Here is a 19,197-nt window from a genome sequence, read left to right as displayed (position 1 = left end):
ACGACGAGGGACAGCTGAAATGGACTTCACACAATTTACTCATGTTAAAAATCGAACCCTGGTTTTCGGCGTGACGAGAGAACGTTTTAACTACTAGGTTACTCCGACGCCCCTGCAGTTCTAGAAGGCCAACTGCACCTACATAAGGTCAAGCAGATGGTCTTGCAAGACTTGACTTGTGACTTATCTCCTTACATGGTGCGGACGGGTTGTTTTTTTTGGTTTTGGTTTGTTGTTTTACGCCGCACTCAGTAATATTCCAGCTATATTACGACGGTCTGTAAATAATCGAGTCTGGACCAGACAATCCAGTAATTTACATCATGAACATCGATCCTCGCAATTGGGATCGATGGCATGCATCAACCAAGTCAGCGAGCCTGACCACGCGATCCCGTTAGTCGCCTTTTACGACAAGCATAGTCGCCTTTTACGCAAGCATGGGTTGCTGAAGACCTATCCAACCCCGGATCTTCACGGGTCTAGTGCGGACGGGATGCCTGATTTCAACCCTGTTTCTTGATTCAAGAACGTAGCACGTGGCTCACTCAAGACATTGAAATGTGATAAATACTGGCCATTCGTGAGGGCAATGATTTTCTGTTCGGATTGGCAAAGTCAAAACAAGGTAATTTGGCCAAGACGTTTAACTTAAGCTTATCGATAATCTGATATCCTTCAATCAAATAGCCAATTCCCTTCAACTGATTCCACCTAAACTAAAAGTAAAACAGACCAGTGATACTTCCTTGACACGGGTGGCCCAGTCGTCTCAGGCGCCGCAATTCGCTGTGTAGTCTAGCGTCCCTTGGCCAAGCCAGTAACCTATGATTGTGGGTTCGATTCCCGGTTCTACGTTTGTCAGCACCATAGCTGTATTCGTGGGTTTCTCTAAAGTGGTAAACGTCTAAGACCTGCCTTACTTTGGGCTTTCCTCCCACATTAAGCTGACACGCCGTGATATAACTGTAACCCTGTTAAACACGGCGTTAAACCCAACTCACTCACTATAAGATGTCCTGTGATTTGCATTAACATAGTTAGTATTTAGAATCAAATGAACGGTTACGTGCAGATAACAATGTTTAAGGACTTAGTTTACTCAGACTACGTTGACATTTTCTGCAGACACATTCTATCCTCTTATCTACACTCCCAAAATATTTGTTACAGATGCTACTTCACACACACATTAAAGTTCATATATTAAACCATCCCATTTAATCTAGCTTTAGTTCAGACCAGAATGTTACCACTATCAGCGCTTGTGAGCGCAGTGCTGCTCCATCAGGGGTTCTCTGACACGACTGTCACCATCTACAACGAGTGGCTCTCCCAAGGTGGACGAGTCCATTATGAAGCTGACCGATGGAATAAGCATAACGGTCTTACCAGAACAAATCTGATTCCAAAGTGTAAAGCTATTGGAACTGCGAGTGGGCGCTGGATTAACGGAGACGTAAATATATTCAAAAATGTATGTATCAATTTTGTGAAACAGAAGTGTCATTTTGATCTTATTTACAATCTTATGATTTGTAGAAGCCGTCCTCCTGTCAATTATTGTGGTTTCAGTAGTATTTGGTTGCAAATCCACTGTATAGTATTTCTGAAGAATTAAATTAGTTTAATTTCATTTTGGATAAATTCAAATTATGGGCAGTAATGTCCACGTCCTTTACATTAGTTATGGTGAAAGTGAGAATATAAATCTTATAGTTTTTTGTTTGTTTGTTGTTTAACGCCGCACTCGCGAAATGGTCAGAGCTAAAACCAATGCTGATAAAAGCCAGGGGAAAAGTTTGTTTGTTTGTTTTGTTGTTTAACGCCACTCTCCGCTATATTCCAGCGGAATGACTGCGGTCTGTAAATAATCGAGTCTGGACCGGAAAATCCAATGATTGATATCATGAACATCGATCTACGCAATTGGGATACGAAGACTTGTATCAACCCGTGAAGATCCGGGATATAATAGGTCTTCAGCAACCCATGCTTGCCGTAAAAGGCGACTATTCTTGTCGTAAAAGGCGACTAACGGGATCGGTTGGTCAGGCTCGCTGACTTGGTTGATGCATGTCATCGTATCCCAATCGTGGATCGATGTTCATGATGTCAATCACCGGGTTGTCTGGTCGAGACTCGATTATTTACAGACCGCCGTCATATAGCTGGAATATTGCTGAGCGCGGCGTTAAACAACATACAAAGACTTGCATCAACCAAGTCAGCGAGCCTGACCACCCAATCCCGTTAGTCGCTTCGAACGGCATGGGTTCCTGAAGACCTACTCGAATCCGCCACGGTTACCAAGCTTATTGACACAACATTGTCTCTAAGGCCCCAGCAAAGGTTTCAAAATGTTTTATGGAATACATGAGCAGGACGTTTCCAAAATTGACCAATCAGTGACACAAATGATGTCCGATGCAATTACTTCGTTTTACTCAAATTATATGTTTCATGTGTGTTTAGGTGAACAATTTGCATTTGCATGTGTTCGTAACGTTGCTTCCGGTATTATCCCCACTTGATAGTAATTCTTAAACACATGCTTATGATAATGTCGGAATTGCACACTGGAACTTTAGGACCCGTGAAGCTTCCGGGGTAGAATAGGTCTTCAGCAACCCATGCTTGCCGTAAAAGGTGACTCTGCTTGTCGTAAAAGGAGACTAACGGGATCGGGTGGTCAGGCTCGCTGACTTGGTTTATGCATGTCATCGATCCCAATTGCGTGGATCGATGCTCATGATATTAATCACTGGATTGTCTTGTCCAGACTCGAGTATTTACAGACCGCCGTCATATAGCTGGAATATTGCTGAGTGCGGCGTTAAACAACAAACCAACAAACCAACCACTGGAGCTTTAGTAGAGATTTCTTATGTTTAACGAACTGGTTGCTGTCCTTTTGTATTCACATACGTCATGGGGAATATCCTGGTCATGGCAATTCCAAATAATTTGCGGTGACATTTTCGTTTGATACAGATATGCTTTAACAGCATCAAGCTGCCCTGTTCTGTTGTGACAAGATACTTGATGTGTTCTCTGTGTTCTCTGTCATTATGTTAATGATTATTATCCAATTATCAATGCATTGCTTTTACGGGTGTACAATGCATTTTACAGCACGTGTAGCCCTCCTGTGATTGAACGTCTTACCACAGGTAGTGACGTTAATTAAAAAACAAAGATCAGTTGGTATGCGTAAATCAATAACTTATGCAGACGTAATTCAAAATTTAACATAGCATTTTTAGTTTCAACAAACGCAATAAATACACTATCGTTTAGATGGATTCCTGGTCCATTGCTTGATTGCCTGGTGTATGACAGGAATCTGCTGTGCGGTGTCTCCACATATACTCATATTGTTATGATTGAATAAGGCAAATTAAAATTGAGCGAATATCCCTAATTCTAAGGACGAAAATATATCCACCCTCACCAGTTTGCCCAATTTTCAGCTTTTCCTGGATTAAATCAAGGACAGGAAATCTAACTGGCTTATTCAAAAGCAAAACGGTTACCTGACGCATAGTGTCATGGTGAGGTTTAAACTACTATGGACAAACGAGGCCAAAACACAAAAGCATTGCAAAATTGTCTGATCTGATCACTTTTCTCCTCAATAAGAATATCAACATGACTATCTAACTATTGATAGTGTGTGAATAACGACTATGAATCTGAAATGTTAATGATCAAATCATCAACTCACATAATAAACATGTTATCTTTTCAGTGGCTACTTATATGAAGCATGTTTTTTTCTATCAGATTCAAGAAGATGTAATTTCTGTATATGCACATGACATCATATTATGAGTTTGTATCAATTGTACTTTAGGCCATAGTACTGAATAAGCCTGTCTGTCTGATAAAATATGTTGCTATCGAGGTCTTCGGTTTGTGTTTTCAGTGGCCCCAGAGCCCAAGTCACCATGGTTACCCTGACCCGAGTTATCTACAAAACCACGCTAAACAGACACAAACATGGAATTACTGGATGGAACAAGTGCACGGCTATGGAAGTCAAGTCGATAATATGGTCTGGGAAACTAAAAGTAATTATCATCCAAAGTAGTAAATTGTACACATATATTGACGAAACCGTCCTGTAAACGTATTTACGTTTTTGTACCATTTGTGGATACAAGTCTACGGATACGAACTAATGAAAGATTTTTGTATTTATTCCCGTGTGTTGTCATTAAAGAAGATGTGCCTTGCTGATATGTATTCCCTCACACAACAGTAGTGTCATCTGACATTGGGTTCATTTAACCTAACTGTCATGCTCAGTAAAAAATTGCAATCCGAGTTGTTAATATTTTGTTGTTAAAGATGCTATTTTCTCCAATGTATTATAAATACCATCACTTCGTTTACCCTAATGAGTGAGTGGGTTTAACGCCGCTTTAACAGTGTTTCAGTGATATCGTGGCGTGTCAGCTTAATGTGGGAGGAAAGCCCCAAGTGATGCAGGTCTCAGACCTTTACCACTTCGGTGAAAACCACGAGCACGGGTATGGTGCTGACAAACCTAGAAACATAATTGGGGCGAATCGGAATTCGAACCCACAATCATAGGTTTCTGGCGCACCCAAGGGCCACACAGCGAATCGCGGCGCCTTAGACGACTGGACCACCCGTGCCCCCCTACCTTAATGAATATCCTTGTAGGCTATAACTATATCTAGATGACAGGATCTGTGTTGCTTTAAATAGTGATGGTTACCTCCGCTTTTTTAACTTAATATATTTCTAACTTGCATGTAATAGCCATGTAAATTCTTTTATATACAGATGAATTACATTTTGTTTTGATGTTAAAGGAATCATATGTTATTGTCCATTATCTTGTCCTGAACAGGCTTGTTCTGGCCATTCTTTTATATACAGATGAATTACATTTTGTTTTGATGTTAAAGGAATCATATGTTATTGTCCATTATTTTGTCCTGAACAGGCTTGTTCTGGCCCAGCTGGATAGATAAGTCTCACCATCAAGGTAAATTCCCCAACAACCTCGACGCAGTGGGAGAGTTTGTCTCACTGATGGTCCAGAGCGCCAAGGACTACTCGGGAGGGCACATGCCTAAAATATTCGAAGTCATCAACGAACCTGAGGTAGAACACTTCATTGATGAACAAACCCTTCTGGATTTGCATAAAACAGTAGCCCAGAAGCTGAAATCCAGGTTTGGAATAAAGGTTGGAGGACCAACCTACACTGGCTATACCATACTCAAATCTGATATCAACAACTTTGGTATATGGAAGAGGACAGCTAGGTTTTTGGATATGTCTCTTGATCATTTGGACTTTTTCTCTTTCCACGCCTACAACCATATCTATGTGTCCGGCGGAAGTCATCACTACAGTGGCATCAACGAGGCTCGTCTGGTTGCTGGTATTGACATGATAGAAAACTATTCTCATCAAAAGAAAGGTAGGAATGTTCCAATCATTATCAGCGAGTACGGCAGAGGTGGCACACACGGAATAGATCAGTGGGCACACAGTGGGTTCCTTGACTTTCAGACCATTTACCAACCCAATGGCTTTATGTTTACCTACCTGAATCTGAGAGAGTTCATTGACAGGGCAATAGTTTTCATTCTTGCCAATGAACAATACACCGGCCATACCAGCCTCAACTGGTCCTTGTTTACTAAAGATGGTCATCCGACACAAATGGTCAAATTCTTCCAGTTTTGGCATAATTTCAATTATGATCAGAAATTCCTGAAATTCGGAAGTCAGTTCACCGGAACTGAAAGAGTTGTGTCCCCTTTAGCTCTAGCCAATCCTACAAACAAAGAGTTGGTGGTTCTTCTGCACAACTATGGCACTGCCTGGCAGAATGTAAAGTTAGACTTCCACGGTGGATGGATTAACCCTACAACTGGTGAATCAACATGTGTCAAGTACGAAAACGGTAATCCAGCAATGCACTCCAATGTCCACTTTGATACCACAAAGAACCATGGAAATGTCGGTCTACCTGGAGAGTCAACTTGTTTCTACAAGTTTAAAACCAACCACAACTTTGGAAGCCTCCGGACCAACAACGAGAACACCTACTACGGCAACAACATGATCATTCCTATCAGCAACGGACATGCGCAGACAACCATACATCTACCCAGTTCCGGCTACCATACGGCTCATCTTAGAGTGGGCGTTAGTCGTGACAAAAACGCCAATGCAAAACCATTGAGCGTCGTACTCAATGGATATACCCTTCCATCAACCTACACACTGTTTGACGCTGACAAGATTGAAGCATCTACCAAATGGCAGTTGTGGGAATACTGGGTCCCAGTAGACCATGTCAAGTCAACAAACACCATCAGCATGACCTTTGCTGGGAATGGTGGCCATGTGACCGCGGTAGCTCTGGTTGTGGGGAAACTTCAATAAACAGGTTCGAGATCTAGACATTGCTCTTTGTTATTAATCGATATGGCGTGTCTAAATACCTTAAAAATCGAGTTTGTGTCTTGTCTTATGAAGTGCATAATGATTGCTTTGGAATATGTGCCAAGGTATAATAATGGGTTGGGTTCTTTGAACAGCCCTACATGTATTTCATGACGTGTCTACTCAAGGGATTCGAAGAGCTAAAAGTTATACTAGTCTTATAAGACATTTACCACTTTGGTGTAACCCACGGGCACGCATCGGGCGCTGACAGACCAGTAATCGTAGATTGGTTATCACGGAACCTGGACTAAGAAACGCACCCAGTATTTGTGAATAAACAATCCATGTCAAATACTTGTACACAGGAGCCTCTGTCCTCCATGAAGATTTGCATCCACCTCACCTGGAAATGTGGTGCATGAAAACGATATGACAAGGACCAAATTGTGTTAGTTAGAATAATAATACCGGTCCTAAAACCCCATCAGATGTTAATGTCATATAAATAGGTAATCACTTTATTCCAGAAGGAAAACAGTTATATTCTATAAATCCTTGGTCAATCTTGCAGAAAGTGATAAAATCATATTTGACTCGCTTTCCTCCTTAAGATGAAGTTCAAAACAATTACTTAACACTATGACATTTCTCACTGTTATATTATTACAAAAATAACACTTGTTACCTGTAGAATAACAGAACACACATGTATATGTCATGAGATGTTTAACTAAAACACCCATTTGATAAGGAAACATCTAGCATAGATTTGATCTAGCATACCGTATTCGACGTGATTAGCGCCCCGCTCTAATAAGCGCCCACGGCGATGTTTGCTAATATATTGGCTAGTAAACAATCCTAATTAGTCACCCCTTCCGATTGATTAATGTACTTAAGACTTATTTATTCGCGTATAATACGCACTCGTGTGTTATATGCACCCTTAATTATGGGCAATTAAATTTTGGAAAAATATATCTGTCGTATATAAACATTTCAGGCTGTCAGCGTAAACCACGAAATTTACGATCTTTCAACTCTGTTTTTTTTCACCTAACTCATATTTCTAATCTTAATTTTGAGAGCGCCCTTGGCGCATATTACGTCAAATACGGTATGTCAGATCGTTAGAAGTTAGACATTGAGATAAAGAAACATGCTGCCAGACACATGCTGTCTTCAATGTTAGTTGGATCAACGCAAACCTACGCATTATACTCAAACGGACATTCTGCAAGAGACTGAATTACAAAACAAACATATATCACAGTAAATTGATTTTAGTATGTTACTTTAATTCACATTATGCATTCATAGTACTTCGAGATTCTTTGTTTCTGAAAAGAGAATTTCATTTTATTTAAAGGAAATGCAGACATAATTGTGTGATATGTGAAATTTATTCATCTTGTTGCTCTTAAGACATAACGTTATCAGTATGTGACGTAGTGTGGAAGACAACTGACATCATGTTGTGTTGTCCTTGATAATAACATAATATTACCCCATAAATGAAATATATATGAATACAGATTTGCTATGCATAATATATAATGGTTAGAACACAATTTGAATACATCCATACTGAATTTACCAAATTAACCCTGCAACGTGTTTACTGAAGTCAGTACATGTATGTCACATACATGTGTAATCAATATTTCTGTTCCCTTTAAGAATAACGATTATCGCAAGCTCGGAAGTTCATACAGTTTCTCCCTCACTCTAAAATGGTGGATACTCCAATCACCTCACACAATGTGAAAGTCAATTCACCAGAAATGGGCTTCACATGCAGATGAAGGTTCCTATATAAAACCATCCCTTTTAATCAAAATGAAATTCAGACCAGAATGTTACTACTATCAGCGCTTGTGTGCGCAGTGCTGCTCCAGCAGGGGTTCTCGGACACGACTGTCACCATCTACAACGAGTGGCTCTCCAAGGGTGGACGAGTCCATTATGAAGCTGACCGATTGAATAAGCATAATGGTTTGACCGAAACAAATTTGATTCCAAAGTGTAAAGCTATTGGAACTGCGAAAGGGTGCTGGATTAACAGAGTCGTAGCTCTGTTTCAAACTATAATTTTGTGACAACAAATTGCGATGTTATTCTTACATATAATCTCATTGTAATTATAGTATGAAAAAGAAATGTTCTCTGTTCTAATTATTGTTTGTGTAGAATTGGGTTTGAAATGGACTGTATTATATTCTGAAGAATTAGATTTAGTTTTAATTTTAGTTAAAGATATTCAAATTCTGTACAGGCAAGTAATGGCCACGCCTTGGGAAGGCTTTCAAAAGGTTTTATCCTAGAAATGTGGTGGGCATGTCCGAATTTGACGCATCAGTGATACAATTCCTGCTTTTACTTTTACCATATGTTCCCGAGTTGTTTTCATGTGAACAATGACTTGACCCTGCCGCCGTTTAGGCAGGATACCACCTTTTTGCGGAAATGTATTTTGTAACTTTTTCAGTTTTTCACTTTTGTCAAAGCGTGTCACGTGATCGTACTCGGGGATTTGAAACCGACATACATTAGAAAAGGGACGCGACACTTCACAGCAAATTGCAGCACCACAGAAAACATGGCCACTCGTGCCCCCAAAATAAAGAGAGAGAATGTTACCACATGATATGTATAATTTGTTTTTGTAGTCCACGTATTGTGCTTGAAAACATTTCCAGATCATCAGCAAACAACATACGAATTATAGTTTCCGCGTGAACCTGGACTTGTTGAGCTCATGCTAATTCCCCAACAACCTCGATGCAGGAGGAGAGTTTATGTCACTGATGGTCCAGAGCGCCAAGGACTACTCGGGAGGGCACATATCTCAAATATTTGAGGTCATCAACGAACCTGAGGTAGAACACTTTATTGATGACCTCAAATACTCCTGGAATTGCATAAAATAGTAGCCCAGAAGCTGAAATCCAAATTTGGAATAAAGGTTGGAGGACCAACCTACACTGGCCAACATTTAGCAAACGCTTGTTCAACGAATGCTCGCATGAGCATGCATATGGCGCTGACAGACCAGCTATCACAAATGGGGTTTCTCCGAACCTGGACTAAAGAACGTACCCTGTTTTGTGAATTAACAACTGCTGTTCAATGTAGAATGCTGGTACACAGGAGCTACTGTCACTATGAGGATTTGCATGCCATTTACATGACTCGCTCTTCATATGAACAAATGATGCATGCTAATGATAAAAGATTTCCATGCCCCATTACAAGGATCAATTATGTCTTAATTACTTGCAATTCAAACACCGGCCCTAAAAGCTATACAGCTTTTGTTGTCAAATAAGTAGGTTACACCCAATTATTTCACATGCCATGACACTTGTCATAAGTGCAGTGATATTGAAAGATAACACTGACTACCTCAAGGATAATTAACATATATGTCATGAGATCTTCAGTAAGAACAAGCATATGACAAGGAACCATCCAGCTATGTGTGATCATATTTAAATCCTGGAAATTGAGAGAACAAGTTGCAAGACACATTTAATGACGTTTAAGACGAGTGTATTGTTTGTATGAAATGCCGCTAGTATCAACACAAACCTTATACTCATATAATCATCATTAATGGGACATTTAGAAGCGGTAACAAAAACTAAAACAAGATCACAACAATTTTGAGAAGGGATGATTCAAGCATACACAAACATGTAGCTATTATGAACATCAGGTTTTCATCATGTTTTGAGATTGTTATTCTTGAAAACTCTTTTCATTTCATGCAAAGGAAGAAATGCAGATACAATTGTATGAAATGTAAGCCGCATTCATCTTTTGCCCATATGACACAACACTATCACTTGTACGTCATAAGAGCCACAAACGAAGTCATTTTGTATTGTTCTATACAACATAGCAATATATACTCGAAAATGCCGAATGCAAACATATATATACATAACAGTTATTGGCAATACATATTCCTCAGCACACAAGTTGGCAATCAATGCTTTACGATGTCAATGTGAAGGCGGGAGAATGTGTCTGTAATTGACATTGGGACAGTTGGAGCTGGCTTGACACTGATCTGATGGTTAGATCGCTGACAGATACCACACGATTTTCCAATATCTTAATACATGCTTGGCCAGTAATATTTGGCTGCGAGTCCCGACCAAGATGACAACGACCTACTTTTGAGTCATGATAGGCATAAAGAAGATCTTTGCACAACACGATGAGTACTAACAGAGGGGCGATTGTTTTTGGATCCTCTGAACTTTGATTGATGAAAATGATAAAGAAAACCATCCCCGACATCATATTCCTGGGCACGACCTCTAAGACCTTTGACCTCAGATTCACTGTAAGATTCTGAGACTTCACTATTTTTAAGGAAATCAATAATAGACTGAAAATCTGGCGAATTGTATTGTTTGACATCTGGTTGCTCAAACTGGAACGTAGATGAAACTTAAGAAACAGACAGACTTGTAATGTGTAGTTTATTCAGAAACACAAAACAGCTAGGGAAACTGAATCGTCAATATTGGGCACAGACGAAGCAGAGTGGTGTTTGTGATAGAGGTCAATGTGGCAGGAGAGGGACAAAGCCTCTTTTTGCGCACATCAGTGGGAAGTTGTTTGGATGTTTGTGATTGGGTAGATGTTTGGTGATTCTTGGTTTGGAGATAAAGGAAGGAGCACATGTAATTGCTGCAACATTTGCGTGAGAGGACAAAGGAGGGGAGGGTATGTCATTAACTTGATTATACAGAGTAGGAGATATAGCTTCAACATTTGCATTTGATTTTCCTTGGCAGTGTATAATTTCAAAATCATAGCCTTGCAGCAAAAGCGACCATCTACCTAGCCGTCCTCCGTCTTCTTTGAACCTATGGAATCAGGTCAAAGTTTTGTAATCTGTGTACACCTGAAACTTCCTTGATGTCAAATATACCCTAACGTGTCTAGTTCCTTCTACAACTGCCAGGCATTCTAAGTGTGTGACACCCCATTTTGTTTCTGCCCTTTGTAAAGATCTGCCTCAATAGCATATTACATGTTCACGTCCCTTGGATTCCTTTTGGCCTAAGATGTACCCGATCGAAGTATTTGATGCATCAGTGGCAAGAATGAATGGAAGAGAGGAATCAGGATAATCAAGAACTGGAGATGATGTTAGTTTTTGCTTAAGTGTTGTGAATGCCTGTTCAGCTTTTACCATAACCCATGAGAATGCCATTCAGAAGAACTAGGGGAGATAATGTTTGCTTCTAACATTTCCTCTATTTGTTTTGAACATTCTTTTCTGATTTCAGCACTTTGGCGATAGGAGGGAAGTCTTACTGGTCTAGCATCATCTGTTTCTATCTTGGGTTGATGCAAGTGGGTTGTACCTAGTTCAGACGAGTTTTCGGCAAAGGCAGATCTTTGAGAATTAAAAAAGGATAAGAGAGTTGATTTTGTTCAAAGGAAAGATCAGATTCACTTAAATCAAAAGATGTATCACATGAGCACGGCGGATTATGGTTTCGTGATGGGTGAACAGAGACATGAGATGATCCTAAGTTGTTGTGAGTAACCTGAGTGTGGGGTTGAGAAAATGTGTAGTTGTAATGACCAAACTAAGAATGTGATGATGATGTGCTGCCTTTAAGAGTGATCAGTTGAAGTTGCACAGACTGGATGTGTCATGTTGGATGTACAACTTTTGAGTTTTGATTGAATGAGTGTACTGAGTATTGGTTGAATGAATGGCATGATAGTGTGTTGGGTGAATAACCTGAGTACTGGTTGGGTGAAAGACATTGGCATTGGTTGGATAAATGACCCCAGTAAGCATTGAACTGTTTAGACAAATTGGATGTAGAGGACCTAGCGTCAGTGTCAGGAATGTCCGAGAGAACTGATATGGAGGAAGTGTCAATTGTTTAGGTCAAGTACTCTTTTAGTGTTTAAGTGGACATTTCTATCTGTTGGAACTTCTCATGTACACAGCCTTTTTGGAATTCCTTACAAGAAGTTTTGTTTTGGAAAGTTCAGGTACATGCTCAAGCAGAAGGATAGCACATACTCTGTGACTAGAACAGGAACATCTACCAGGTGTTTGGCGGGAATAGAAACTTGATGTTTACACCTAGCAAAACCTACATTAGATTCAACCAAAGCAACAGTGATTAGACCTTCATTAATGTAAAGACATTTAGAAGACAAACAGACTGTAGCTTTGTTATCTTCTAAAAGGTCCATGTCTAGGACGAGAGAGTGATGGAGAGAGGAGAGAACATACAGGTTTGGGACATACGAACATTTCAAATATCAATATCAAGTGAAAGAGGGTCAGATACTGAATGAATTTTACCTCCTTCTCAGACAAAGATGGGATTCAGATAATTGTTCCTTAGTGTATCCTTCCTTGTGTAAGAAGTACATGCTGAAACAGCTGATTGATGCATCTGTGTCAACAAGAGCTGGTATGTTCACTTGCTTCACCTTTATTAGGACAGTGTTCTTGACCAAGAGAGCCACAAGTGAAACCACAGAGGATCGTGTCTGTGAAGTACAAGTTGGCAGATATGTTTTATACACTACCAAACAGGTTTTGGCCATGTATGAAGTAAATTACAAGAATGACCCGTTGTTGCATATGTGCTCGAAAGAATTAAGATACAACACAAAAAGCACCATCAAACATATTTGCTTTGAAAGTGGCACCAGAACCCAAGTAGCCGTGGATACCCAGACGCAAACCGACGGAATCCACCGCCACAGACACTCACTTCAGCAAGATAGGCAGAACATTCCCCAACGTGTTAATCGGGACCTCATTACCACCTTGGGTTCACCGCTATCACACTGTCATTAATGAACGTGGTGGCTTCAACAGATGCTGACATTTAGGTCCATCATGTTGCCTTTACCCGGCCTGTGTATGTTGTTCGGTCATTTCACATGTCTTGGACATTTGTAATGCGATGCTGTTACAGTTTTAGCCATTTTGTTACGTTTGTATCGGTGACAGCCACTACGTTGTGAAAGTAGGATTGATTTCCTTTTGATAAGAGTACACATTGTAACAACCGGGGGGCTACGCGGATTTACACATGATGCACACGAGTTTTTTTACGTTTATAACTCCATAAACGAGAACTGATATTGATATTAATGTTTAATTTCTGTTCACCCATCAGTTATATACGATAGAACTGCATTGCTGATGAACCAAACTCAAGTGCATTTGATTTACAAGCGTGCATGATCTTTAAGTGTTCACTCCCTTAACACTGACCTGACCCTGTGCTAATTTTAGCTTGTGTGACTCGACGATATCGTCGCCTTGTCAATCTCACGTTTCTTTCATGTTTCTTCAAAAATGTGATTCCATCTCACACTCATGTGCCCATTACACGTTTTGTGTTCGTTAACATTCATACTTCAGGAGCAAGTTTGAAGCATTCCCTAAGTGGTTATGAATAACACTTTGGTAGGAATACAACACTTTGAATGATATAACTGCCCCCTTACCATTGGTTCTCGTTTAAGCGGGCCTATCCCATTCGGTCGATGGGGTAGCCTAGTGGCTAATTAAGTGTTAGGTCGTCAGGCCGAAGGTCCGTGTCCGATTCCCCATAGTGGGTATAGTTTCCAGTGTTAGTCAATGTCATATGTTATGTAACGTGTTAACGGTTTATTTCTTATAACAATGTTTAAAGACTTTACATTTTTCAGCAAGCATATTTTAACCACTTATCTACACACCCAAACCATAAATATTTGACATTTCAATGAGTATTGCCACATATGCTACTTCACATGCAGATTAAAGTTCCTATATAAACCATCCCATTACAGCATAATGAAATTCCGACCAGAATGTTACTACTATCAGCGCTTGTGTGTGCAGTGCTGCTCCATCAGGGGTTCTCGGACACGACTGTCACCATCTACAACGAGTGGCTCTCCCAGGGTGGACGAGTCCATTATGAAGCTGACCGATGGAATAGGCATAATGGTCTGACCGAAACAAATTTGATTCCAAAGTGTAAAGCTATTGGAACTGCGGCAGGACGCATGATTAACAAAGACATAAATCTGTTCAAAAATGTATGTATCACGCTTGTTAAACAGACGTCCAACGTTGTACGTATTTATAATCTTATGATTGGTGGAAGCCGTTCTCTTTTCCATTTCTGTATTTTGTGAGGAAATGGACACCATAGTATTTCTGGAGAATTGAAAATAACTTTAATGTTAATTAAACACATTCCAATCCTGACCAGGCCACTATTGTCAACACCTCAGCAAAGCTTGCAAAACGTTTTATGATAGACATTTCCATATTTGACGCATCAGTGACTAAAATGATGTTTAATCCAACTCCCTATCTGGGATTGTTTCATATGTTTCCGTGAGTTGTCAGGTGAACAATGCCTTGACTTGTCAAGTTCAAGTTCAATAGGTTTTACTGTACTTAAGGCCTCCGGGCCATATACAAAAGAAGACTACAAAGAGGTAATAACTGTGAGTACAACACAGCTAAAAGGATGTGCTGCATATAATACATATGTGGAGACAATGTTATAAAGTGGGTGTACACAATTGTTTTACGAAGTGTCTTCACGATACTATAAGATTAGTGCATCGAGAAAGTGCATGATGAACAAAAAGTGCTAACCTCAAAATTGTTTTTCTATCATTAGAATTTACATGATTAAATGATAGATTTACTTGAATAAACATTTGATAACGCAGGTATTTCTGTGGACAGCATGCGCATGCGCTCACCTTTATGCCTGGTATCATCAGTAGTTGATAGTGATTCATAAATACACGCTTCTGACATAGCCCACCAATTGACTCTGCTTTGAGCAGAGATTTCTTATGATAAGGAAATTGCTTTTGTCACATTTAACCAGCTGTGTTTTACTCTGAATCTGGGATTCTGGGATCTATATATATATTCACAACTTTAGTCAAATGGTGTTTTAGTACTGTTATATAACTGACTTGATCAGTTTTGGTAAAATATTTTTTAGTTCAGTGAATGCATTTTCCCAGCACTCTCATTGCCCTCCACATCAAATGCAATCAATCTCACTAGCATCTGCTGATAGCATATTGTAACATTTATTTGCATGTCTTCTTACAAGCATTCTTATTAATTTAATCCAATATTTTATCAACATTACCTTTGCAAAGTAGGGCATCTCGTCCACATTATCTCTAAGTCATTATATTTTATCTTCTAGGCTTTTACACAGAGGAACCTTTTGCATCCATATAAGGATCCTTTTTCTGTAACAGCAAACATTTCTAATCACCAAATTTCCGCTCCATTTGACAAAAACGGATATTTTTGTATCGAAAATCTTAAAGTATGTCACATAGGGTTAATTTCATATTTTGAAGAATTCTAATTGAGATCTTTTCCATATGTACAGCAGCTTGGTTAACATGTCAATACATACTCCTCAGTACTTACAGAGTGATACATAAAATGAATGCTTCTATTTTTCTCTTCCAGCTACTGTACTACCATTTTTTAGAAACGAAATATAACTCGTGTATTCGTCTTGTTGGCAGACACATTCAACCACACACACACACACACACACACACACACACACACACACACACACACACACACACACACACACACACACACACACACACACACACACACATATAATACATTATCAAGATTATCCCTTACTAGTCCATTAAAAAAAAAACAGCCCGAAATAATAATCTTTTGCTAATGATGTATGCAAACATTATGCTGAAAAATCATGATAACACAATGCCTCAGTTGTTATTTCACTGAACCTGAATTGTTGAGAGGAACTAAAATACCAAGTGCCCAGTCTTCAGGAAAGCATAATGTTTCCAGCATATAGTAAAAATCAATTCTAGATATGGTACAAAGATATTCTAAGGCCGAAGAACTATCCACCCGCATCATTTTACAACCAATCTGACATCAGGAAGCTTAAATTTGCTAATCCTAAGGCAAAACAGTGACATGACGCATAGTGCCCAGGTGAGGTACTAATATATTTGGCTACAAGATCAAGAAAATCCCAGAGGAAGACCTCCATATATGTCCCCCTTCACACTATCTACATGACTTTCGATATGAAATAGGTACTGGGTGCGCTCGTATGGTTCTCCCACTATTGGTATTGTGTGATAAATATGTTGATATCAAGTTGATACTGATTTATAAGGTCTACGGTTTGTTTTCTTAGTGGCCCCAGAGCCCAAGTCACCATGGTTACCCAGACCCGCATTATCTACAAGACCATGCTAAACAGGTGAAAACGTGGGGCTCCTGGATGGATCAAGTGCACGGCTACGGAAGTCAAGCCGATAATGTGGTCTGGGAAACTAAAAGTAATCAGCATCCATAGCAAAATATTGTACACATTTTCTAGAACCTCTGCAACAAATACTTACAAGTTGATTGGGATCTGTTCTTGAGGTTTTGCATGATAAGTCCTGAAACTAATGAAAAATGACAATATTTATTCCTGTTTGATGCCATTAGCAGAATATGGAACTGACTGATATATATCTCTGACATAATTATTTGTTGTTAAATATGTCATGCTTACCCAAATTCTCAAAATTATATTTGCCATCACTTCGTCCGGCGTAATGAATGTGTGTTTATGCCATAACTAATTTGAGGACAGGAGCTAAAGTTGTTCCAAGTCGTGATGGCAACCTTTGCTGTATTTACTTTCTAACTATAAGGACATGTCAATTTATAGATATATAAATGTTAGAGGAATTGCCCATTTTTTAAAATCTTGACGCATTCGGATATCATTGTCCATTATTTTGTCCTGAACAGGCTTGTTCTGGCCAAGCTGGATAGATAAGTCTCACCATCAAGACAAATTCCCCAACAACCTCGACGCAGCAGGAGAGTTTGTGTCACTGATGGTGCAGAGCGCCAAGGACTACTCGGGAGGGCACATACCTCAAATATTTGAGGTCATCAACGAACCTGAAGGAGAACACTTTATTGATGAACAAACTCTTCTGGATTTGCATAAGATAGTAGCACAGAAGCTGAAATCCAGGTTTGGAATAAAGGTTGGAGGACCAACCTACACTGGTTATACCATACTTAATTCTGGTCTTCACAATTATGCCACGTGGCAGAGAACTGCCAGGTTCATGGATATGTCGCTTGATCACTTGGACTTTTTCTCTTTCCACGCCTACAACTATATCTATGTATCTGGTGAAAGTCATCACTTTAGTGGCATCAACGAGGCTCGTCTGGTTGCTGGTATTGACATGATAGAAAACTATTCTCATCAAAAGAAAGGTAGGAATGTTCCAATCATTATCAGCGAGTATGGCAGAGGTGGCACACACGGAATAGATCAGTGGGCACACAGTGGGTTCCTTGACTTTCAGACCATTTACCAACCCAATGGCTTCATGTTTACCTACCTGAACCTGAGAGAGTTCATTGACAGGGCAATAGTTTTCATTCTTGCCAACGAACAATACACCGGCCACACCAGCCTCAACTGGTCCTTGTTTACTAAAGATGGTCATCCGACGCAAATGGTCAAATTCTTCCAGTTTTGGCATAATTTCAATTATGATCAGAAATTCCTCAAATTCGGAAGTCAGTTCACCGGCAGTGAAAGAGTAGTGTCCCCTCTAGCTCTAGCCAATCCTACAAACAAAGAGTTGGTGGTTCTTCTGCACAACTATGGCACTGCCTGGCAGAATGTAAAGTTAGACTTCCACGGTGGTTGGATTAACCCTACAACTGGTGAATCAACATGTATCAAGTACGAAAACGGTAACCCAGCAATGCACTCCAATGTCCACTTTGATACCACAAAGAACCATGGAAATGTCGGTCTACCTGGAGAGTCAACTTGTTTCTACAAGTTTAAAACCAACTACAACTTTGGAAGCCTCCGTACCAGCAACGAGAACACCTACTACGGCAACAACATGGTCATTCCCATCAGCAACGGTCATGCGCAGACAACCATACATCTACCCAGTTCTGGCTACCATACATCTCATCTTAGATTGGGCGTTAGTCGTGACAAAAACGCCAATGCAAAGCCAGTGAGCGTCGTGTTTAATGGACATACCTTGCCTTCTACCTACGCACTGTTTGACGCTGACAAGATTGAAGCGTCCTCAAAATGGCAGGTGTGGGAATACTTGGTTCCTACAGACCAGGTCAAGTCAAATAACACCATCAGCATGACCTTTGCTGGAAATGGTGGCCATGTGACCGCAGTAGCTCTGGTTGTAGGGAAACTTCAATAAACAGCATCAAGATCCAGACTTTGCTCTTTATTTTTAATTGAAAAATTTATTCGTTTCCTTGTGAACTACACTAAGATCGTCTTAGAATATGTGGAAAAAAGATGATATTGAGTTGGATTCGACGCTTCTTTAAACAACACTTATCCCATGTTGTGGCATTTTCCGCTTCCCCAGACAGCATTACGACGTTGTCCCAACCACAATGCACTCAGCAATATTCCAGCTATATTACGGCGGTCTGTAAATAATCGAGTCTGGATCAGACAATCCAGTGATCATATGAGCAACGATCTACGCAATTGGGACACAATGACATGCCTCACCATCCAAGCCGTAGCCTTTTTCGACATGCATCGTCGTGATATTGTTAGACTGACTTTGTGTGCTGGCGATAAGGTGTCTCACTGTGGTAGTGTGGGTTCGAATCCCCGACGGGGCTCAACTCAAAAGGTACGA

The 19,197-nt window shown here is 40.0% G+C and overlaps 2 protein-coding genes across 2 annotated transcripts; both read left to right on the top strand.

Annotated features, from left to right (window-relative positions):
- The first annotated feature begins 1,229 nt into the window (after positions 1-1,229).
- Positions 1,230-6,451, top strand: LOC124115225 (beta-agarase-like). The gene is made up of 3 exons (XM_046476138.2): positions 1,230-1,477; positions 3,929-4,073; positions 4,979-6,451. The coding sequence occupies exons 1-3, from the start codon at positions 1,247-1,249 to the stop codon at positions 6,433-6,435; spliced, it is 1,833 nt and encodes a 610-aa protein (XP_046332094.2). The 5' UTR covers positions 1,230-1,246; the 3' UTR covers positions 6,436-6,451.
- Positions 6,452-14,292: 7,841 nt separating this feature from the next.
- On the top strand, positions 14,293-18,757 carry LOC124115212 (beta-agarase-like). Its single transcript, XM_046476125.2, has 3 exons — positions 14,293-14,532; positions 16,677-16,821; positions 17,285-18,757. Exons 1-3 carry the CDS (start codon positions 14,302-14,304, stop codon positions 18,739-18,741), a joined length of 1,833 nt encoding a protein of 610 aa, XP_046332081.2. The 5' UTR covers positions 14,293-14,301; the 3' UTR covers positions 18,742-18,757.
- Positions 18,758-19,197: the final 440 nt, after the last annotated feature.

Source organism: Haliotis rufescens, unplaced genomic scaffold, assembly GCF_023055435.1.
Source record: "Haliotis rufescens isolate VD_foot unplaced genomic scaffold, xgHalRufe1.0.p SCAF_86, whole genome shotgun sequence".
Lineage (NCBI taxonomy): Eukaryota > Metazoa > Mollusca > Gastropoda > Lepetellida > Haliotidae > Haliotis > Haliotis rufescens.
The sequence above is the reverse complement of the archived record's forward strand: the minus strand, read 5'-3'. Positions and strand labels throughout refer to the sequence as shown.